This window comes from Prunus dulcis, chromosome 1, assembly GCF_902201215.1.
Source record: "Prunus dulcis chromosome 1, ALMONDv2, whole genome shotgun sequence".
Classification (NCBI taxonomy): domain Eukaryota; kingdom Viridiplantae; phylum Streptophyta; class Magnoliopsida; order Rosales; family Rosaceae; genus Prunus; species Prunus dulcis.
The window spans coordinates 14,471,024-14,493,952 of NC_047650.1; the positions used below are offsets into that span (position 1 = coordinate 14,471,024).

A 22,929-nucleotide genomic window follows, 5' to 3' on the forward strand; every position below is an offset into this window, starting at 1 on the left:
AAAATATAATAAAGACAAGTCATATTTCAAACTACATCTTAACAATTAGCTCTATGATATTCCAAAATTGTCATCTCACACTCTTACCCATCTGCACCATCATCTATTGTATTAAACACAGACTTTTATTAGTTCAATAAATAAAGTAAGTAATGAAATCAAGGGTAGAATCAGAAATTGTTCAACTGGTGAGCTAACTAAGGTATTAGCTTAAACTCTAATGATTTTTATTTTTATTTTTAGTATTTACAGCTTCTATATTTTTTTTAAGAAATATAAGTATATATTAAAACATATAAACCACGCTAATTCATAATTTTATTGCCTAATTTTCAATAAACTTTAACATAAAATAAATACATATTAAATACAACCAAACAACACATATTATCAAAATGAAAATATATTAAACAAAAAACATATCTATTGAGCAAATGACCTATTAGTGTAGTGGTTTGGAGTATTTACTCCCTTAGGCAAGGTCCGAGGTTCGAGTCCTAGCATCCGTATAGTATGTGTGAGTTTAGTATGCTATCGCCCCTCTCAATAAGAAAGGTCCTCAAAAAAAAAAAAAACATATCTATTGGAAGATTTGAGTGGGGTTGCTTGACCCAGAAGTTTGTTTATGTAATTTTATTTCTGAGCCTCGGCTCCCTTAGAACAAAAAAAAAAAATATATATATATATATATATATATTCAACAACATAATTGAAATTGTACCTATTCAAGTTGTGCCCTACGATCCTTTGAGAGAATTGAAATGTTTTGTTTGAATATGAATCGATACTGTCATCAAGTTCTTTATCAATGTAAACAATCATAGAATTAATTAGCTAAAAACTTATTCTCTATTTGAACCGCGTTGTGCACATTCTTAGGGCTACCTAATTTTAAAGGGGTGATATGATGGCAGTTAACATGAATATTGACGAAAAATTAAGGAAACATTAGGAGAGAATAGGAAAAGGTAGAGAATTAAAGTCATGAGTTTTACTAAGAGATTATGTTTCTTAATTGAGCAAACAAATTAATCTAAAATTACTAGCCTATGTTTTGTGGGATATTGAGCTTTTATTGGGTAAATCACATTAAAATGTATAGAGCCCATGGTAGCCCTCATGCTAGTTCTGCCCTTGAATGAAATGCGATATGAAATAAAAAGCCGTATCTGTTTGAGCTCGTGTCCTACAAATTTATGATCATGATCCTCATTATACTCATTAGGCTATCAACTGATCTTTACACTTTTGGCATATGACATATGAGTAATCAATCATACTCTCAAATGCATTAGAAATACTCTCAAACACTTTGTTTGCTTGTCTTTTCCTTTTGTTTCTTGATGATGATGATTTGGATTGACCTCCAGTGTGGCTAGGATTTATGTATGTTTACAGCTGCTAATTTTGAGCACAAGTGTATAATATTTGTTTGTCATGTATCAAATTTCTTGTTGAAGGTTGCCAAAGAAACAATGGTTGCAAACTGCAAAGGAATCTTGACCGTACAAATAAGGTAAGTGAATCAAGGGGCCATATGATGCGCATCGGGTTTACTGAAAAACTCCATCAAAACGCTCCAGATCCAACACAATTTCAAAACTGCTTTTTGTTGCGACTTCAAGAGAGAGAAGAGAATCAACAAGAAATGACAATAATGAATTATTTAAAAACACCCTGCGTCACGTGCTTTTTCAATTTTCCCCCAAATATCCCAAATTCAAATCTCTCTTTCGCTCTCCTCCTCCAACGGCTACCCCCCTCTCTCTCTTCCCCTTCTCTCTCGCTCTCTTGTCCTTCCAAACCCTACTCTCTCAGTCTCGCACTCTCAGATTCACGTTTCTCTCTATCTGAAATCCTCATTTTCGCTCTCTACAATTCGCGATGAAGCACTTCATGCAGCCGAGAAACACTATATTGAGGGAGGCGACGGAGCCTACCTCGTCGCCAAACCCTAGCTACGGCAAGCCCAGGCCACCTCGGAAGCCCAAGGCCTCCAAGGAGAATGCTCAGCCGTCGGATCCGAACTCCATGGCCTCCGATTCGAAGCCTTCGCCAGCGGCGAAATTGAAGAGTCCATTGCCGCCTCGGCCACCGCCGTCGAACCCTCTCAAGCGGAAGCTCAGCGTTGACTCTCAGACCGAAAACTCTGTCCCTGGGACCTCCGATTCTGGTGTCCAGGTACTTTCGCATTTCTAGAAATCTTTTCTTGTTTCTTTCTTTCGTTTATCATTAAATTCTGGGAAAATCTGTTTGGTTGCTGCGAAATCTTGTGCGTTTTGTTGAAATATTTATTACCTTTTTGAGTTGATATCGTTTTTTCCCGTCTATTTTAGTATCGTTTACCACTCGTTTGCTGTCTGTAGCGTTTGGTTCTTGACTCGCTTCTGCTTGGTTGCTGAGAAATCTTGTGTTTTTTGTTAAAATCTTTCTAAATTTTAACTTTACATCGTTTGCCCTCTATTTTAGTATGTTTACACTGCTATTGCTGTCTGTAGCTTTTGAATGCTAACTCACTTTTGTTTAGCTGCTGAGAAAGATTTTTATTTTTATTTTTATTTTAAAAAGGAACTTTGAATTAGAGGAACTAAAGAAAATGGCGTTTTTACCTCAAATAGGGAAGTCGTTCTTATATATCGACTTTAGTTTCTTATTGTTAATTTTCCTTTTTTTTTTCTACCTTTTTTTGCCTTGTTTCCTTTTTCTTTTATTTTTAAATTGATAATTGACGAAATCTTCTATTTTTATTGATTCTTTTGATTTTTTTTTTTAGTGGATATCATTTCTCCCTCTATTTTAGTATGTTTGCACTTTGATTGCTGTCTGCAGTTCTTGATTATAGACCCACTTTTGTTTGTCTGCCAAGAAAAATCAAAACGAATTAAGAATCACCGAAAATGTCCTCGTTTTTATTTTATTAAGTCCACTACAGAGCGTTTCTTATATGCTAACATTAGTTTCTAATTATTCTTTAGTTCACCATATAGCTGTTCTTTTTTCTTTCTGTTTCCTTTTGTTTTCTTTCAGTGAGCCCTTTTGCATTTCCTTAGTTGTGACAAAATCTTTATTCATTGCTCTTAATTTTTTTTCTTTCTTAATATGTATAGGTAGTAGTGAGAATGCGACCGCCACGAAAGGATAAGGATGAAGGAGAGATGATGGTACAGAAATTATCTAGTGACTCTTTGTCGATAAATGGACAGACCTTCACATTTGACTCGGTTTGCGACACAGACTCTTCACAGGCATGAACTCTATCAAAATGGTATTCTTGTTTAGCTGATTTTAGAGTGGATTCTTATCTTTTGTTGTGCTTATCATTGCAGCTAGATATTTTCCAGCTTGTAGGAGCACCTCTAGTTGAGAATTGTATGGCAGGTTTTAACAGTTCTGTATTTGCATACGGACAGGTCTGTTTCCATTTGTGTTTTGCTTCATTCTATGTGTGTTATGTTGGGATGTTGGTTCTATTTCTTATTCTACATGTTCTGATTATTCAATCTATCAGACGGGAAGTGGAAAGACATATACCATGTGGGGTCCAGCCAATGCCTTGCTGGATGAAAATCTATCAAGTGATCAACAAGGGTTAACCCCTCGTGTTTTCGAGCGTCTTTTTGCTCGCTTAAATGAGGTGAGCTTTAATTTTGTTCTTTAGTAAATCAAGATGACACAAATTGATCGTATATTATATTAAAAGGTTTCCCTACATTATTTGGGAATTAATCTTTACAGGAGCAAATCAAGCATGCTGACAAACAACTCAATTATCAGTGCCACTGTTCTTTTCTCGAGGTAGAAATTCTGAGTAATTATGGTTGACTGGTAATTGGTCAATAGCCTTCTAACTTGTTTCACTTGATTATCGGCTTATATGCAGATTTACAATGAACAAATCACAGATCTTTTGGATCCAAATCAAAAAACCCTTCAGGTAGATGTAATAGTTTGCTTTTTTCATCATCTTATGTACTATAAGTGGTCTGGTGTTAATAAGTCTTCTATCATTATTTTTCCAGATAAGAGAAGATGTTAAATCAGGTGTCTATGTCGAAAATCTCACGGAAGAGTGTGTACGCACTATCAAAGATGTGACTCAGCTTCTGATAAAGGTTTGCTTTATTATTTTACTTGTACAATAGGCATAGTGTATATGACACAGTTGAAGATCCTTTTATTTGAATACAATTAATTCTCCCTCAGGAACCTCTGTCTTTCAAATGTGGAATTTTAGTTTAGTTTGTATATTCAATTTGACAATTATATACCCTGGTTATTTCTGTGATCTGGTAGCTCTCATTGGATGTTGATGACACTAGTGTCTTTAGCTACATGTAAAGTGTTTCAAGGTCTTGACGTGATGTCTGGTAAATCTATGTCTGCAAGTCAAAAATAAAGACTGGACTCTTATGCAATATAATCAAAGAGTAAGAATTTTTTACGATGATAAGATGTATCATATATCGAACCAATCATTTTGAATAACAAAGTGGGAGAAACAGATTTAACGGATCAGAAAATAATGTAATCTCTTTGAATTGCTGCTGGCTGTTTGGTTTTTTGGCATGGATCTTCTTTACCTAAGAAGTGAACATCATATTGACTTTCTAACTCCTACTCCTGTACATCTGAAATGAAAAAAGATAAAATTTGAAAAATATATAAATGGATATAGTATTTTTTTTTTTTTTAATGTTCTTTTTAATCAGTTCAAGAGTTTTGAATTTGCAAAGAGTTTTAGCAAATTTTACTGGTCTTGCTTACGTCAACCACTTGAGCATAAAATGCAAGTTTGCAGTAGATTTTAAATAAAGAGGTGTTTTGGTAAAAAATATTCTTGCTTTGGCTCTGAGTCTCACAACTACGTGCATGCATATTGAGCATCACATAAGTTTTATAAAACAATTTCTTGTTGCTGTTGAAATTGGAAGTGGTTGCATCAAAGAACAAGGGTCTAAAAATGCAGATTAATGTATGTGAGAAAAGTTTCACTATTGTTGAATGTGTTTCGAACAAGAAGAGTCTTATGATTCTTAATTGCGTATCAAACACCCCAGATATTCCAAGTAACAATGCGTTTATCATAATGTTATAGAGGAAAATGGCATTGTTGATGGGATTTTTCTGGGAGTCTAGCTCAGGAGAGAATATTCTAAGCTCCTCCATTAACTGTTTTGTCTCTGAGTCTCACAACTACGTGCATGCATATTGAGCATCACATAAGTTTTATAAAACAATTTCTTGTTGCTGTTGAAATTGGAAGTGGTTGCATCAAAGAACAAGGGTCTGAAAATGCAGATTAATGTATGTGAGAAACGTTTCACTATTGTTGAATGTGTTTCGAACAAGAAGAGTCTTATGATTCTTAATTGCGTATCAAACACCCCAGATATTCCAAGTAACAATGCGTTTGTCATAATGTTTTTGAGGAAAATGGCATTGTTGATGGGATTTTTCTGGAGTCTAGCTCAGGAGAGAATATTCTAAGCTCCTCCATTAACTTTTGAAAGAATAATTGGAGCTTGAATAGTTGTTTAAGAAACTCTGTTACTAACATGTACGTTATGCAGGGCTTGTCAAACAGGAGGACAGGTTCAACTAGTATCAATGCAGAGAGTTCCCGTTCACATACTGTATTTACCTGTGTGGTTGAATCTCAATACACGGTAATAACCGACTCGAGGACCTATGCACTGAATAATTGCCCAATGAACTTGTTCATTATGATTTACTTATTTTCATAATCGAAATTTATGTGTATTCAATTTTTTTTCTCACACTTATGTGTCGAGTGATTAAAGTGAACCATCACTTTTGTAGAATGTGGCAAATGGTACAAGCAGCTTTAAAACCAGCAGAATAAATCTTGTTGATCTAGCTGGGTCAGAGCGTCAGAAGTTAACAGGTGCAGCAGGAGAACGCCTGAAGGAAGCAGGCAATATCAATCGATCACTCTCACAGCTTGGGTATGGCTTATCTTTCTGCTGTCATATTTAATTTTACATTTAAAGGTGCATTTCAAGCTTGCGAAAATTTCTAAACAACATTGTTGTTATTTATTGTTTGATTGGAACACAGTAGCCAATTTTTGAGTTAACACGCTTGGAAACAAGCTGTGCTGAGCCTTGCTTCACCTAACCAAAGTGTCGCTTTATAGATTTACACAGGCTTAAGTTTGCTGTTTAGTTGAACTTGTGCCTTCGTTGAACTTCAGGACTAAAAACTAAAAAACCAAATTTCTTTCTTGAACTTGAGAAAAATTAAATATGAAAGAAAACTATGATTTTTATTTGCATTCATATGACTTTTTGAGTGATCTGGTGAAAGTTATGGCCTCTCTCTATCTCTCTCCTCAGGTTTAAAGTTTTATTTTGTTCATGTCAATGTTGACATGTTCAAGACATTTTTTTAGATTTGTGCTAATTGCAGCTGATTATCTGAGTGCAGGAACCTGATAAACATTCTTGCTGAAATTTCTCAAACGGGAAAGCAAAGGCATATCCCCTATAGAGATTCCAGGCTGACATTCTTATTACAGGAGTCACTTGGGGGAAATGCAAAATTAGCGATGGTCTGTGCTATTTCTCCAACACAAAGGTAGTACTGCAACCCCTTTCTTCCTTCAAAGTAGCATTTAACATTTTTTACGTTCTTTCGTGAATTGGAAGTTCACTTAATTTAACCTTGCAGCTGCAAGAGTGAGACTTTCAGTACATTGAGGTTTGCACAGCGTGCTAAGGCTATCAAGAACAAGGCAGTTGTTAATGAAGTAACGCAGGAAGACGTGAACCACCTGCGTGAGGTGATACGGCAGCTAAGGGTATGTTCTCTTTCACTTTAATCTGGCATATTGTGATTCATAAATCTACAAATTAAACATGTGAATCATTCCAATGAGCTTGTAAATTTAATAGGATGAACTACAACGGATTAAGGCAAATGGTAACAATCCAGTTGCTTCGAATGGAGGTCACAGTGCAGCATGGTTTCGTCAGAGTTTGAATTTACTGAAGGCTAGCCTTAAACCACAAATGACATTACCTCGTGTCGATGATGACAGCGATGAAGAGATGGAGATTGATGAGGAAGCTGTTGAGAGGCTTTGTGTTGAAGTAAGTAACCAGACAGTTGTTAGTGAAGCTAACAACAGAGCTGATGCAAACAATGTAGAAACAATGAAATCACATTCACAACCTGTGGCTTGTGAAATGGGAAGCTCTGATGGCCCTCAAGACTATACGTCTGGAAGTGGTTGTATCAAAGAACAAGGTTGTGATACAGATGTTAATATGGAAGAAGGAATATCCGAACAAGAAGGGGACATGATTGTTGAATGTGTTGCTGACACCCCAGTTATTCCCTGTGCTAATGCATCGGATCTTCATAATCTTATAGAATATACCTCTGTGCAGCCTGCTCAGGAAGAAAATATTCTAAAATCCTCCATCAGTAGTTTGCTAAATGAAAAATCAGCGAGCAAAAGAGGGCATGAAGGTTCTTCATGTCCATCCTCTGATCCTCCTGGAGAAGCGTCTGGCTGCCTTTCAGTTGCAGATGAATGCATCGGTTCTCCAAATGGCTTAGTTAATTGTGTTTCTCCATGCCTGAGCATAGTTCCATGCAATGTATCCCCAGTCCTAAAGTCTCCTACCCCCAGTGTTTCACCCAGGGTCAACGCCAGCAGGAAAAGTTTGAGGACCTCATCAATGCTGACTGCTTCTCAGAAGGATCTTACTGGTGGAAGTACATTAAGTCCAGAGGCCATGCACGTATCTTTGGTAAAACCTGCAATAAATAGTTCATCAGATGACGTATCTGCGCAAACATGTAAGAACTTTTCGGCACCAGCTGAACAGTTGGCAGCAAGCATTCGCAATGGCCTTGAAATTATTGGTAGTCACCGCCATAGTTCAGCTTTGAGGAGGTCGTCATTCAGGTTTTCATTGAAACCTTCAGAGTCTAGGCTGACTTTGCCAGTTTCTAAAGCTGATGTGGGTGTGCAAACTAGTCATGAAATAGTTGAAGAAAATTCAGTGGAATTTATGTGTAATAATTGCAAGAACAGAATGCAGCTAGAGGTCAAGGAGGTCAATGAAATTTCAGATATGCAATTAGTACCTGTTGATGGGTCAGAGTCTGCTGACAAATCCAAGATACAAGTTCCCAAAGTAAGTTCAGGAGAGAGTAGCTGAATTTTTATGTTATCGTTTCCAAACTTTCTGTATTCGTGTGCAACAATCACTACTTTCTGTATTCATGTGCAACAGTCACTTCACTTTTCCCCGTTTACTCTACAGGCCGTGGAGAAGGTTTTAGCGGGAGCTATTAGGAGAGAAATGGCATTAGAAGACATATGTGCCAAGAAAACTTCTGAGATAATGCAGCTCAACCGTTTGGTAGGTTTCTCCAAATTCTCTGACAGCCATCCATAGTCATTATTTTTGTCTACTACTGGCGTGACATATTTTAGCTGTGATTTACAGGTGCAGCAGTACAAGCATGAGAGAGAATGCAATGCCATTATAGCCCAGACAAGGGAGGATAAAATTCTACGCCTTGAGAGCCTTATGGATGGTGTTTTACCCACTGAGGAGTTCATGGAGGAAGAGCTAGTGTCTCTCACACAAGAGTATAAGGTATAAATCTTTCTTTGGAGGCTCCTTTGTCGTCCTTTTTTTGGCCAGATCCTTTTTGTGTTCTTTGTGCTTTTTTTGTTGTTGGTCTTATTGTGTTCTTTATGCTTATGCTTACCCATCGCATACAGCTTTTGAAGGAAAAATACGAGAATCACCCAGAACTTTTGAGGACAAAGATTGAATTGAAAAGAGTTCAAGATGAGCTGGACAATTTACGAAGTTTCTGTGATATGGGTGAAAGGGAAGTGTTGTTGGAAGAGATTCAAGACTTGAGAAGCCAGCTACAGTATTATGTGGACTGTTCATCCACATCAGCCCGGACACGGAAGTCTATGCTGCAGTTGACCTATTCACGTGACCCCAATGTGGCTCCTCTTAGTACAATTCCAGAGTCAACTGAGGAAAGTGCTGAACAGAAACTTGAACAAGAGAGAAAACGGTGGACTGAGGTAGAGAGTAACTGGATTTCTCTGGCTGAAGAGTTGAAAGTTGAACTTGAGGCCAGCAGATCACTGGCTGAAAAGACAATGCAAGAATTAGAAACTGAGAAGAAATGTGCAGAAGAGCTCAAGGAAGCAATGCAACTTGCGATGGAGGGGCAATCACGGATGTTGGAGCAGTATGCAGATTTGGAAGAGAAACATATGCAACTGCTTGCAAGGCATAGAACAATACGGGATGGAGTGGAGGATGTGAAGAAAGCAGCTTCTAAGGCAGGAGTCAGAGGTGCTGAGTCAAAGTTCATAAATGCTCTCGCTGCAGAAATTTCAGCATTGAGAGTAGAAAGAGAAAGAGAGAGGAGATATCTTAGGGATGAAAATAAGGGGCTTCAGGCACAATTGCGGGATACTGCTGAAGCCGTGCAGGCTGCGGGGGAATTACTTGTGCGACTCAAAGAAGCAGATGAGGCTGTTGCTACTGCTCAGGTATGTTAAAATGCGGTTTTCTGTTTTGATTCCTTGTCATTTTACTTGGTTGAGATTCTTATTTTCAAGGTGGTTGTGACTTCTTTTTCATCTTAAAACTACTTTCATAATCAGATAAGTTGTTTCTATTTTTTTCCTTTTTTCTTTTGCATTGAAGTTCTGAAGTTTCATCGCAAAATAATTTTCTCTTAGTTTCTTTACACACGATTGTGCAAAAAGGGAATACTCTGTGCTCCTCTTCAATATTCAGAAAAGCCTTGTTAATGAGCTTAAAATACTCAGATCAAGCAACTTAACTAACTACAACTTTTGCTTTTGACTTGTAACCAACCTAATTTCAAAAGACTAAATGTTGTTACAGCAGGAAAGTAGGGTAACTGTGACGGACCTGCAGTCCAATTTAACCAGGGCCCTAAATATTGCACTTCAAGTTAAATACTGGCAACGAGAGGAATAACCTAAATTATGTTGAACCATTCTTCCTAGGTCAATCCCTGTGAGCATGTTTTGCTGAGATATTGCATTTTTGATTGGAAAATTTGAAAGTTTGAATCATTTAGATACCTCTGTTCTTGTAAACTCTTAATCCTGTTTGCTGCATTTATAGTCTTTTCATGCATGCTTAACATAGGACTTATTTGAAATTTAATAACGTGCAGAAGCAAGCTATGGAGGCCAAGCAAGAAGCAGACAAGGCTTACGTGAAGATTGAAAAACTGAAGAAAAAACATGAGAAGGAGATTAGCAGTCTCAATGAACTCCTTGCCCAGTCTCGTTTACCCAAAGAAGGAATCCGACCTGCTACTGATGATGGTTCTCATATGCCAAAATACGATGTGGGCGAGCCCCATAGTTTAAGTGATCAACGATGGAAAGAGGAATTTGAACCATTCTACAATGGGGAAGATGGCGAGTTACGAAAACTCACAGAACCCTCATCATGGTTCTCCGGTTACGACCGGTGCAACATATAGAAATCGAATTTAGAATGGCTACATAGTGTATAATAGACTACTAAGTGTGTGTCCAATAGCTCCATTGTATGCAGGTCATCTGGTTGGTCACCCAGTTTGACCATTGCCATTATAATTTTTTTCAAGTGCAAGTTGTATTCTTCTATTTCAGATTCTTTCATAAGAGATGAGTGAATGATTGTATTCTTTTATTCATATTCCCTCCCGTTTGCAAGCATCTAAAATGGGCTCACTTTTATACCAAGTTATGGTCTGGTCTATTCTCATGCCCAATCTTCCTTCCTAGCAACCCAAACAAAACACAAAACATATGCTCTACAAAATCTCTTCATTCCTTTTGGTTCACAGATATACCAAAATGTGGGTGTGCACACTAACTGCCATATTGCAATTAAATGGGAGACTCAGAAAGTTTTGGATATACTGGATGTGGTGGGCCTCATTCTGAATAGACAATATACACTTGGTACATACATGGATAGCTACAGTATGTATAGATCCAATTTAAAATGGGTGCATTTACAAGATTTTAAGATCATTTATTTTTGTTTGGTGTGTATGTGTCAGGAGGGGAGGGGGCAATGTTCAAGTGGATGAAAGAAGTATGTCAATGCCCTGTGTTAAATAGGAGGCATAAAACAGACAGTCCCCAAGTACTCTTCACATTGGAAGCCTCCTTATGTGGGAGAGTGGTCTAAGCTTGTCATGGAGACCACAAAACAAGAGGTTTATTGTTGCTCTGTCTTTCTCTGACATGAATCTCTATCCTTACCAGTGGACCATTCAAATTCCAGAGGTTGTTTAATAAGGCTGGGGGTGGCTGGATAACAGGTAGGCCTGCAACCCTAGCAAAACCCAACTGGAAAGAAGTGTACATCATCTTCTTCACCTCTTCTTTTTTCAATTATTATTATTATTATTATTATTATTATTTTTTATACAAGCGATATTGAAAGAGGGATCGAACCTAGTATCTGAAATGCAGGAATAAATGTCCGGAACCACTTGAACTATAAACACTTTTACTTTCAACTTTTATATTGGTATGTAGTTTTTTTTTTTTTTTTTTCAACGACAATTTGGTTGAGTGGCAGTCGGCCTTTACTTTAACAAAATGGAGGTTTATATTTTAGTCAAATAATTTGTACTGAGAGCAAGATTATTAAATATTTAAAGTCATGAAGAAAGAAACATACACGCATGGACAATTTCCAACCGTTTTATACAGGGAAGCAAAATTGTCTGGAAATGAAAAATTCAGCAGTGGCCCACAGGAGGTAAGACAAAGTGTGGGTTTGGTCTAAATTCAAAGTCTAATCCAGCATACTTTCTTAAGCTTAGCTGGATAGAACTTAATTTAGGCAGCCTCTTCAATTACTTTTAAATTTGGTAATAAAATGGAAAATGGATGGCAATAACAAACTACAATCCCAGTCAATTCCTTTCCTTGTAAGCAACAATATCTGTCCTAAAACCAACAGTCATCACCTTCAATGTTGAGTCACCCAAACCTGATAAAGCTGTGGTGCAATTGGCATGCATGTAAAGTATAAATTTGTGCCAAAGAAAGGCTTGATGATAACCTTGAATGGTCATGGTTGGTGATGTAAAATGATGGTTTCCTACTGGTTACTGCCACTGTTATCCCCTCCCCAACCCCACATCAAAGGTCATATATACCAACCAAAGTTAAAGCTAAATGCTTCTTGAGGTGACATAAAGGGATTTCATGATTTTAAGGAAAGAAAAAAAAATACCAACCAAGAGATAAAGACATAAAAGGGTAGTGATTTTTCGTGACTGTAAGACCGTCAAATTGTGTTACTAATTTTCGTACTACAATTATAATACGGGTGAACAAAAATTTTATATTAGATGTGATGTTAATAAAGAGTGGTGATTTCCCCACTCCTATTTTATCCACTTACACTCCATTTTATAACTAAAAAAGGAGTGTAAGTGGATAAAATGGGAGTGGGGAAATCATTACCCTTAATAAATAAGAAAAATTTATCTCTTGAGCAAAATGTGCTAACAGCAACACGTGGCGTAAGAAAAACTTATAAATCTCGTCACTCACTAGTAAAACCGCTGCAGGAGGAAGAAAAATGGGACAGACTGGTTGATTGGACTTTATAAGAGTGTGTGTATATAACCCCACAAGAAACATATTGCATCAGTCTTTCCTAATCCAACTCCCTACCAGAGAGGACTGAGGACCACATTTCTCTCACTATCACTGCAGTCAGTTACGGCTTCCCAATTGATATTTTGGAAACCAATTTGGACCGCTCAATAAATCACCACTTATATCTTATCAAGTCTCCAAATCGTAAATTAATCAAACCTAAACTCATCTTTAATTTTTTTAAAAATTAAATTAAATAATTTGGACACAAAAAAAGAAAAAAAAAAGAAAAAAAAGACACGGGTGTTGATGGGGATTAAATTTGGTCACTAGGAAGGAATGGCAATGAGCTGAGATGGGAGTGTGGGCTTGTCATTCTCATGTCCCTTTCTCCAAACGGGGCCCAACCATGGAGGCAAGTCCTATAATATTTTTCCTTTTTATAATCATATTCATACGTACCAATGTCGTCATAAATATATAATATAGTATCTTTATACTCAAAGTAATTAATATAGTACCTTTATAATATAGTACCAAATTAAACCTTAATTATTTCAAAGTCATTAATTAAACCTTACTTTCTACCCACCCACTTTTTCTGGTTCACATTTACATGCGGCATGCTTTTATAAAGCAAAATGAGTTCAACGATACAAAGTTGGGAAAATAACCAAAGCGTTTTCCCCATTTGAAGGCCTAGGAAGGAACTAGGCAATTCTATGCTTAGAGTGACAAATTTTAACACGACTTAAAATTTAAAAGAAATAATTAGATTAAGGTTAATCAAACTTGACATGAGTCCGTAAATGATATAATGTGCAGCTACCAGGAATATTGGATTAGTATCAAGTGGAGTAGTCCGATTTTCACATAAATCTTGTGTATCTTGTTTTATATGAAAAAAAGGGTTATGTTTTGTTTTTTTTTCTTCATGTTTTGATATCTTATGTTGTAAGTGTCAAATTCCAAAGAGACGAGCCATCGGCCTACTACTAGCAACACCGATATTATCCTTAATTTATTTAGTCAAATTTTCGATGTGCGACTTTATATTCTTCAATAGTAAGAAACCATACAAACAAAAAATAGCTCAAGTTAGTTTGAAGTCATTTAATATAATTGATCAAATAATGTTGATCATAGTTAACTAGGGCTTGACACGTTTTTGGCAAAATAAAAAAAAAACAAAAGAAAACGAAGGCTTGACACTAACCGAAAACAACACAATCCAGACACCTACACCACTGGCTTGCCACTCCTGTCTATGCATACAAAACAAATATTATTAAATAGATGTCTATGAACAGTTGAGAGAGAAGAGAAATTGGTAATCCAATCCTAATCACCGACTCTTTTAATTCATTTTCTTAATATAATTTAAAATAATTTATGATATTGTAGATGGCAAAATTAAAGGAGTGTGATTTGTTAAAATGTGGACGTAACCCCAACTCTTACCTGGACAGCATGTAGGCGAATTGTGTCTCATCACTCATGTTAGTTTGTCTACTAATGACCAAGACTGGCTAATTGAACAATTAGTTTGGATGTCATTGTCAATGTGTGTCAATGTGTCAATGTTACAATGAAAATCCAGCCAGGAACTTTGAAAATATTTTGGCAAAAGGTATGGAGGAAGTGCTAAGAATTTTTCTATTTTGGTCGAAAAGGAGGTGCTTAGATTAGATCCAAACCAAACCTTATGTACGCAATCCTCTACCGTAACAATCATAGCCTACTACTGATTAGGGGTCAACAATAAACAATCCGAATCATTCAAAGCAATCAAATTCAATAAATTCAAGCTAGCTATAATACTTTCTTTCGGGATTTTGTTATGAATTTTCAATTTTGAGCTAATTTTAACCTTTCAAATTGTTGGGCATGTTCAAAATTTTGAACTACTTTCTGACCAAAATTGTTCGTCAAATGTAAGATCCAAAATTTTACGAAAATTTCAAGTTTTCCAAATAGAAATGAATGTTGAAATTCTGAATTTTTTTGGAAATGGAATTGGAAGAGAATTTCATTATGAATTGTTTTGTATTGGAATCTCTGAATCCTTTCCGATTTCGATCCATTCGAAAATTGGCGGGAAACAATTAATTAGGACTATTAAAAATGGTGAATGGCTAACTATGAATTTTGAATTTAAGACATTCTCCAATAACATAGACGTTGTGTTACTAAACCAAATGGTCATTGGACATTTGATAACATTTTCAACTTGTTTCAGATTTACATTTTTGTTCATTGGTTGCCGAAAATGATCAAGAGGTGAACAATCATTCATCATAATAACTACATGTCTGTCGAGGGTCACTCTCTCGTTCACGCGAGGAGAGCCTTGACAGCTAGGGTTAGGGTTTCACTAGTTTTCTTTACTCATTCTTTGCGCCGTCTCTCTCTATCTTCTTTGATTGTCTCTTTGGGTTCTTCTTGGTGAATTGGGTATGATGTTTTTTTTTGCTCTTTTGTTCTCCATAGTGTGGCTGCGTTGGCTTCCTTTTTGGGTTCCCAGGGATGCAAACTCTAGTGAGGGTTCTCCATCTTAATGCTATGGAGATGGCCACCGCCTCTTCTAGTCAAGGGGATGATAAGTATGTGGCACCAAGCCGGAATTAGAAGCGTGCGAAAACTGGTGTTGGGCATCTGATTGTTAGTGGCATGGATTTTTCTAGTAAGCATAGTTTTTGTATCGAGGATTTTGTTGACAAGGCGGAGGAGACCAGTCTCGAGGGGTCTCCATGATCTCCCTAATAATTCTCCTATGAAATGTTTGCGGGCTCGGCAACTGATGAATGTTCCTATTATGAAGATCTTTCTTCATAATTTTCTTCAGGTTAAGAGGCCAATATTGGTCTCCCTTGCTTGTCAGTTGGGGTTTTGGATCAAGAAAATTGGAGGTGGCGGTTGGTGTTTGGCTGGATCTGTTATGATGCTCACAATATGTTTTTGACTCTGTACGAAGAACTATGATGCTCTCTTTAGATCATAGGAGGCTTTCTTTGACAGTATCTACGTAGTGATGGGATGTGCTTCAATGGTTTTGCAATTGGGTGATTGGTTGGATATATTCTGATACCCGTAGTATGTTTTTGATTATGTACGAAGAACTATGATGCTTTTTCTAGATCATATGAGGACTTCTTTGACAATATCTACGTAGTGATATGATGTTGTTTTAAGGGTTTTGTGGTTGGGGTTTAGGTTGGTTTGTTTTGTATAAGTTGTTTGACTCTTCTATTTAGTCAATAGCATGGGTGGTACTTTTTCCTACCCTGGGATTTTGTTTCACTGAGAAGGTTTTAATGAGGCCAATGTTAACATGCTAGTTCTTACTATGTAATGTTCCTTTAGATCTTATATCTTGTTACAATGTTGTGAGGAATAATATTAATTTGGTCACATAAAAATGTTAAGATTAAGAGTATTATTTGTTCAACTTTACTCAAAAGTCTTTGTCACTTACATATTGATGTATTATAAAGTGATGCCTATTACACATGAAAATTATAGTTTACTTATACTTCAAGTTAAATGAAAAAACCAACTTCCAAACTTGTATTATTGTTTAGACTTACCAAGTTATGGTGTTAGTGTGTTATATGTTTACCCAAAAGATAAATACTACAATTGATAAAATAAAATAGAAAATGAGAAATAAAACACTACTAAATGTAAACCATATTAATTAATAATTGATTAAAATTTGAGAAAAAGTTATAATAACTCTGTTATTATGATTTAATTGAAATGTCACCTTAAACTTGAAAATGAAAAGAAAAATGAATGAAAAAATGAATGGTGTTAAAGTCAAATGACAAATTAAAACTGAAATATACGTCGAAGTGACATTCCGAAAATTATTCCTATTATTATTGTTTGCTCAGTTTACTTATTAGGGATACATTGGCTAGATTTACTAGAAAAAGGTGTATTGCAGATTTCTTTTTTGACGTGTATGGAGATTGGATTTTCCAGACAGGTTTTGATGGAAAGTTCTTTTTATCTTCAAGGGTATCAATCGACGTCTGAAGTCCTCTTCTTTATTCTTCCACTTATCCATTTTGATTTTCTTTTCATAATTTTCTAAAGGAGTTCTCTGATTCCTCAGCCAAGTCAGAAGTTCACTACTGCCAACCTGGGCCACTCATGCTCTTTTCTTTTGGATGCTAATTTCAAAACAAAATACAATCAGCATTAAGCAAATAAAAACATTAACATTCACTAATAATTAAATAAGTAAAAGTTGTTGTTTGCTTTGATTTTCTGTACAGCAAATTCCAAGGTTCTCAAAACCAAACATCATTCTTATTCTTATTCTTTATTATTATTATTACTATTATTAATACAAATAATAGTCTAAACTAAAAAAAAAGGAGATTTCTCATACACACAGTGCCAATGTGCCATTAGGACTCGAAACCCGCACAGAAAATTAGCGGGTCAACCTAATACGACACGTTTATTAAACGGATTGAATTTTGGTCAAACATTCTTGATATGTATATGATCCTGACACGACACGAACTCAACATAATACGACCCATTGCTAGTCTAAACCCCTGATCTGCAAGACAATGTCTTTTTCTAATGTACTACACTCTTTTGCATTCTTTTTTATTTTTTAAGTGCAAAGTTAGAAATTTTAAGACACAAATAATTAATTCTTAATCATGAGTTGGACTTAAGACACCACCATTTGTCCCCACTTAACAGCTGGTTCCCAGTAAGAATCTGTTAAGCCACAAGTTACGCGATTTAACATAAGATTATATATCATTCAGATGATTGAGGGTCCACCATAAAATCCTTTCCAGCACACATTTGAAAGCAACTGAGAGATGTCTTTCTCATTAAACTATTTACGTTTGGTTGCTGAGAAGATGGCTAGGGGCAAAAGAAAGACAGAGATTAGGCATTGCATGATACGATTGGTGGTTGAAATGGTGGTTATAAGGCCAGCCTTTTTTTTGTTTTTGTTTTTTGTTTTCACTTTTATATTTCTATTTATTTTCCCAGCAACCAATCTGAGAGGCAGAAGATTTTCAACAAAAGATTACAACAATAAAGACTCATGGAATTTTAAAGAAAAAAGTTGGAAAAAAAAGATGAACAATGGAACATTATAAAGAGTCTCGCTGAATCTCAGTAATAACATTATCAAATGGTAAGTAGATACAAGGTTGGATCAAAACTGAAGTTTACATGAACAACTCTCTTTCTTTCAAGTTTTTATCCCCCCAACACTCATCTTACCATGCTACACATATATCTTAAATGTGGTCTTATAGAATTGCTGCAATTAGTTCTAGGATATACATTAATGTGGAATTCTTGAAAGAATTCTCCAAAGAATGAGTTGCTGAATCAATGTGCCGATGCGAGAGACTAAAATTGGAAAAGAGAAGCTGTTATTTTCCTCCAGGCTAAAGATCCACTCAAACTGGAATTTCTCTGTATATACAGTTAATTCTGCGGATTATAGCTCAACTTTCATCTGGGCTGAAGCCATTGAACCTGCACATGACAGAAAATGGATTAGACACAGAAACCAACAAGCTAGCTAGAAGATTGAGAATTGCTACTGGTTATTAGTTTATAAAATTTTACTACTTACCATGAAGGCTCTCCTGCTGAATCTGGCCAAATCCCATCTGAACCACACTTTGAAGGTCATCCTCAAAGAATTGTGGAGCCTGGAAAGTAAATTTACAGTAAGCCTTGAGCATACAAGCAAGCAAGACTATTTCAAGTGAAATTATTGAGCCAAGTTTTGTTTAATTACTTGAGGTGCTGTTCCACCAAATCTATCAAATGTAGGTAACTGCATGCCTTGACTTTGACGCATTGCAGCATTTAGAGGGCTCTCTGGAAATTGTGTCTCTGTCCCACTAGAGATGCTGCTGCTATGTAAAGGTGGCAGTTGCTGCGGCTGGTACCCTAAAGGGAATGAAGGTATTGCAGAATCTAATTGGTAAAGGGCATTTTGTAAAGACCCACGAGATTGAAGAATCTGAATTATGCATTGGAATGGACAAAGCTAAAGTTAGTTTTATGGAAAATGCATAAGGATTAAAGAATGAATCAGTTGATAAAGTAGTTGAAAATTCTGTGACTTACCTCCTTTGACAGAAGAGCCTCCATGTTCAGATCCATTCTGGGATTTACAGTTGACAATTTCATTGAAAGAAACTGAGCCAACAAAAATTCAACCAACACAGCAATTCAGCAAGAAAGCTAGGTGTTTCAATCACAATATGAATGGTTGACTATGTGAATTTACCTCAACTTGGCGCTGCAATGACTGCACATAATTTATAATTTCATCTAGCATCACTGCTTTTCCAGTTACCTGAAAATATTGAATAAAATCGAATTTAGTTCTATTTCTCGTTGTTTTTCTATCAATTTCAGAACAAGCAACTCAAATTAACATCTTTAAGGTACCTTGTTGCAACCAGGAACAAGATCTTGAAGAAATTTCATCCTTTCGCTAATTTTCTCTCTTCGAACCTGACCATAAAATAAAGATAAACATGATATAGCAATCAAATCTAAAATCAAGGCCAACAAAGAAACAAACCACACAACACTGCACTGAACATACTCTTTCTGCAAGACTATGGCTATCAGTAGCTTGACCCCTTCTGGCTCTGACATGGATATAGTCCTTTGGAGCCTCAGGAGGCTCTGAATTATCCTTTGTTTGCTTTTGAGCCCCATCCCCTGTAGCTTTGGAACCTCCACTGGGCTCTATCTTTGCCTTTGCAGCTGCCTTTTCGTTCCCAGAAGCTTCATCTGTTTTGCTTCTCTTGGAATTTGGTTCCTCTTTTTCTGCCACAACCTGTAGTAGAATCACTCATTGGTTTTAGTTCTCAACAGAAATTGAAAACAAATAATTGGATTTAAATTGGACAATTGTTGACAGAATTAAACTACCTTGCCATCTTTAACAGAGGGAGATGAAGAGGTTTCTTTGGCTTTTCCTCTTGCAACAGGTTTCCTTTTCCTGGAATTGGTCACATTTTCTGCTTTCACACTCATATCCCCACCTGGGATCTGCTCAGAAACTGATGATCCTTCCCTTGAATCACCCAATTCAGCATTTTCTGGGGTGGAGGACCTCGAAAACCTGCCGAATTTCTTATCAGGAGCTGAATTCCCACCCTGGGGAGAGCTTTTGTTGCTTTCTTGAACACCCAATTGAGATCCAGCAGCAACTTTAAGTGATTGGTTGCTGGAAGCTCTGGAAAGCTTGCCAGAATCAATTTTTGGCATTGATCTATAAGCCAGTTCAGCTTCATTCAAGTTGACCTGCCCATTGAGGCCACCAAAATTGCCACCACCAAAGCAGGAAAACCTTGCAGCCCTCTCAACAAATCCAGGGTCAGCTTGAAAAGGTGCCAAACTTGGATGTGAAGGTAAATGATTTCCAGGAATTGGCAAATTGCCTCTCATCTGTGGATCAATCATTGACAGGTTCAGCTTAGGTGAAGAGTTCAATGGGGTGCTATAACATGAAGTGTTAGTGCTGTTATTGCCACACATGTAAGAGTGTGAAGATATTTCTCCTGAATTACAAATGCTTCCTAATCTTCCAATTAGTTCTCTAATCATTTCTCCGTCGCCGCCGCCTTTGCCCGCAGCGATGGCGGCGTTGGACGCCGCCGGAGAAGAAACAATGGAGCTCAAGGCAGACTCAAAGGGATCGCTCTGATCCATTGAATTGTCCCAATTGGCATTAAAAAGAGAATTGGGGAGCTGCTGTGAGCCACAATTGAGCTCATTGGACTGCATTTCCATGCCAAAACTCGAAGGGTTCCAAGAGGGTGTGGCTGTTCTGTCCTTTCCCATGACTTTTAAGGAGGAATATGGAGTTCAATCCAAGAAAAGGTGAAGATCCAGAAGAAAGTAAGGAATAAGAAAGAAAACCCAGAAATTTTCTTGGGAAAATCTTTTGCTTTGAGTAGATATAAGAAAGCAGAGGTGGGAATTCAGGCTGTTGGTGTCAAAAGGACAAGCAATGATGAAGATGATATGGTCCTTGTATGTCACTCAAATGTGGAAGGAAAAGGAAAGAAAAGCTTAAAAAGAAGGTGAGGAGTGAGTGAAGAGAGAGCAAAGAGAAAAAGAGAGAGAGAGAGAGAGAGAGAGAGAGAGAGAGATGAGGAAAGTAGAGAGGAAGCAAGACGCATAAAAGAAAGGAAATTTCTGTTGACCTTTCCATAAAGTAATAAAATAATGATATATTTATAAAGCATTATTATTTTTTAAGGTCATAATTAACAATTTTTTAAAAAGACATTATTATTATTATTTCCAGAGTACATATATAATACTTGTGAGAGGAAATTATGCCAATTTTGATTTTAGAAAAATATGTAAGTTTTGAATCTACCAAAAAAAAAAAAAATCATTTGATTTATAAAATTGTTTTTTATTGTTTAAAATAAAAAAGATTCCACATAACAAAATAAAAAATAAAAAATGTACAATAAAAGAACCGACTTTTCTTAGAAAGCCGTGCATGTAGTGGATTAAAGCCAAAATGAAGTTTCTATATAAACTGCGTGATATAAGTGAGTGGGAATACATATGGGCCTTAAACGTCAAAGTGGCTGGTCATCTCCTCTACTTTTTAAAACATTTTTTTTTATTTATATTTTTTACAAACCATATAATATTTACAAGGTTTTTTTTACAATGAACCAAAATACCGACAACAAAACTACATTACTAGGCTAGTCACAACTAGATATCAAATTCATCACAAACATATATTGTTTTCAACGTACGTTTATGTGAGTCGAACATTAAACTTCCTCCAACTAAGTAAAGACAAATACTATTAGAGCAAATGCTAGTTGGCAAACAGTTTTAATAAATAAGTATCTTTATAATATAAAATAGATATTTACTAAACAAATGTCTCAGTCTGTCACTGTTTGTTGTTGCTAATCATCAATGATTAAGGCGCATTAGAGAGAGAGAGAGAGATTAGCCTGACTTGTTTAACCTTTCCAACAAGATTCATAGTTAAAAGACTAAAGTCATGTAAGGTCACTATTTCACCTTTTTTTTTTACCTTGAGTTGCTAATGAGAGCTGGGACCTCTCTGGGTTTGTGCGTGTAGACTCGTAGTGGGTGATATGTGCAGACAGATCAAGAAAAATAATTATTTTTTTTATTTTTAACTTTTTTCTTTCCTTGTCTGTATGCTTATTACTTTTTTATTTTCTGTTCCTTTCTCTTCGGTGGAATATTTTTCCAACTCTAGCTTGACGATTAGTGTGTGTGGTCCCCACATTAACGAATTTATTCTCCCCACCCCTCCACCCCTTTTTTTTTTAAATATTTATAAATGTTTATAACTTTTGAGTAAAAATCAAGGTTTCTTTGATGGAGTGGGCCAGGCTTGATTCAGCCCACCAACTGCCTATCAGCCCAACAAACCAACCGATCAGAGTACTGTACCAAAAATCAGATGTTATTTCTTTTTAGTTCGGAGGTTGATGACGGGAGTGGTGGTGTTCGAGTCTAGTAGCATGGACTTATAATTAAGTAGAACATTAAAGTAATTAATTATTTTAAATTAAGCTTAGCTGGATAAATTTATGGTGATCTTAACCACTCAACGTTGCGTGGGGTTGAGTAAAGAACAATGACTAGTGCTTCTTAAATGACTAAAATTGGTTTTTGACAATCAAAAACGTTTCTTTAAGAAGGCACTTCCAATTTTTTAGGAAGCACTTTCAAGTACCTTAGGAAGCATTTCCAAGTACTTTTCTATGAAGCGCATGTATTTTTAGAAAAAAAAAAGTCCATGTTTTTCTAATAAAAACACTTATGAGCAATAGGGTTTTCTATACAAGCAGTCTCAAACATGTCAGTCCGGAGGTAATTAAATTCTCTACAATTAAAATTATAAACCTTAACATGATTACAAATTTCTTAATAACCACATAAACAAAATAACGTTAAGACACACATAGTAAAGTCTTTTATCCAATACAAATTGCGATTTATCCTCATTGTCGAAAGTAAGTAATCTTACTACCTAATCCTTACCAAAATGTCCACCTAGAAATCGCCTTGAAGCCGTATCTAGTTTTTGACTCACAAAATGAAGGGTGGTAATAGGTTTGCCAAAGAATTTTGAGATATTTAGTCATATACCTAATCTTAGCACTAAAACTATAAATAAACCCTACACAATTTAATTTCTATAAACAAACTCAAAAAAAATCCAAAAAATG

The 22,929-nt window shown here is 36.1% G+C and overlaps 2 protein-coding genes across 2 annotated transcripts; one reads left to right on the top strand and one right to left on the bottom strand.

Annotated features, from left to right (window-relative positions):
- The first annotated feature begins 1,602 nt into the window (after positions 1 to 1,602).
- On the top strand, positions 1,603 to 10,731 carry LOC117614939 (kinesin-like protein KIN-12B). Its single transcript, XM_034343880.1, has 16 exons — positions 1,603 to 2,181; positions 3,108 to 3,245; positions 3,327 to 3,410; positions 3,509 to 3,634; positions 3,736 to 3,795; positions 3,881 to 3,934; positions 4,020 to 4,112; positions 5,571 to 5,666; positions 5,821 to 5,966; positions 6,448 to 6,597; positions 6,691 to 6,820; positions 6,915 to 8,168; positions 8,298 to 8,396; positions 8,484 to 8,636; positions 8,765 to 9,562; positions 10,222 to 10,731. Exons 1-16 carry the CDS (start codon positions 1,885 to 1,887, stop codon positions 10,534 to 10,536), a joined length of 3,993 nt encoding a protein of 1,330 aa, XP_034199771.1. The 5' UTR covers positions 1,603 to 1,884; the 3' UTR covers positions 10,537 to 10,731.
- A 7,051-nt stretch (positions 10,732 to 17,782) lies between these two features.
- LOC117614790 (transcription factor bHLH77-like) lies at positions 17,783 to 20,875 on the bottom strand. Its single transcript, XM_034343693.1, has 8 exons — positions 19,613 to 20,875; positions 19,281 to 19,517; positions 19,121 to 19,186; positions 18,957 to 19,025; positions 18,794 to 18,865; positions 18,459 to 18,686; positions 18,291 to 18,369; positions 17,783 to 18,190 (listed from the first exon to the last, which is right to left on the bottom strand). The coding sequence occupies exons 1-8, from the start codon at positions 20,525 to 20,527 to the stop codon at positions 18,153 to 18,155; spliced, it is 1,704 nt and encodes a 567-aa protein (XP_034199584.1). The 5' UTR covers positions 20,528 to 20,875; the 3' UTR covers positions 17,783 to 18,152.
- Between the last annotated feature and the right edge of the window lie 2,054 nt (positions 20,876 to 22,929).

Bases quoted from the DNA above. Each gene is read 5' to 3' on its own strand.
- LOC117614939 (XM_034343880.1), top strand. From the start codon at position 1,885: ATGAAGCACTTCATGCAGCCGAGAAACACTATATTGAGGGAGGCGACG. The intron at 5,667-5,820 runs GTAATAACCGAC...TCACTTTTGTAG, and splicing joins TGGTTGAATCTCAATACACG to AATGTGGCAAATGGTACAAG. The intron at 5,967-6,447 runs GTATGGCTTATC...ATCTGAGTGCAG, and splicing joins CGATCACTCTCACAGCTTGG to GAACCTGATAAACATTCTTG.
- LOC117614790 (XM_034343693.1), bottom strand. From the start codon at position 20,527: ATGGGAAAGGACAGAACAGCCACACCCTCTTGGAACCCTTCGAGTTTT. The intron at 19,187-19,280 runs GTATGTTCAGTG...TTTTATGGTCAG, and splicing joins GCCATAGTCTTGCAGAAAGA to GTTCGAAGAGAGAAAATTAG. The intron at 18,191-18,290 runs GTAAGTAGTAAA...TGTCATGTGCAG, and splicing joins TCAGCAGGAGAGCCTTCATG to GTTCAATGGCTTCAGCCCAG.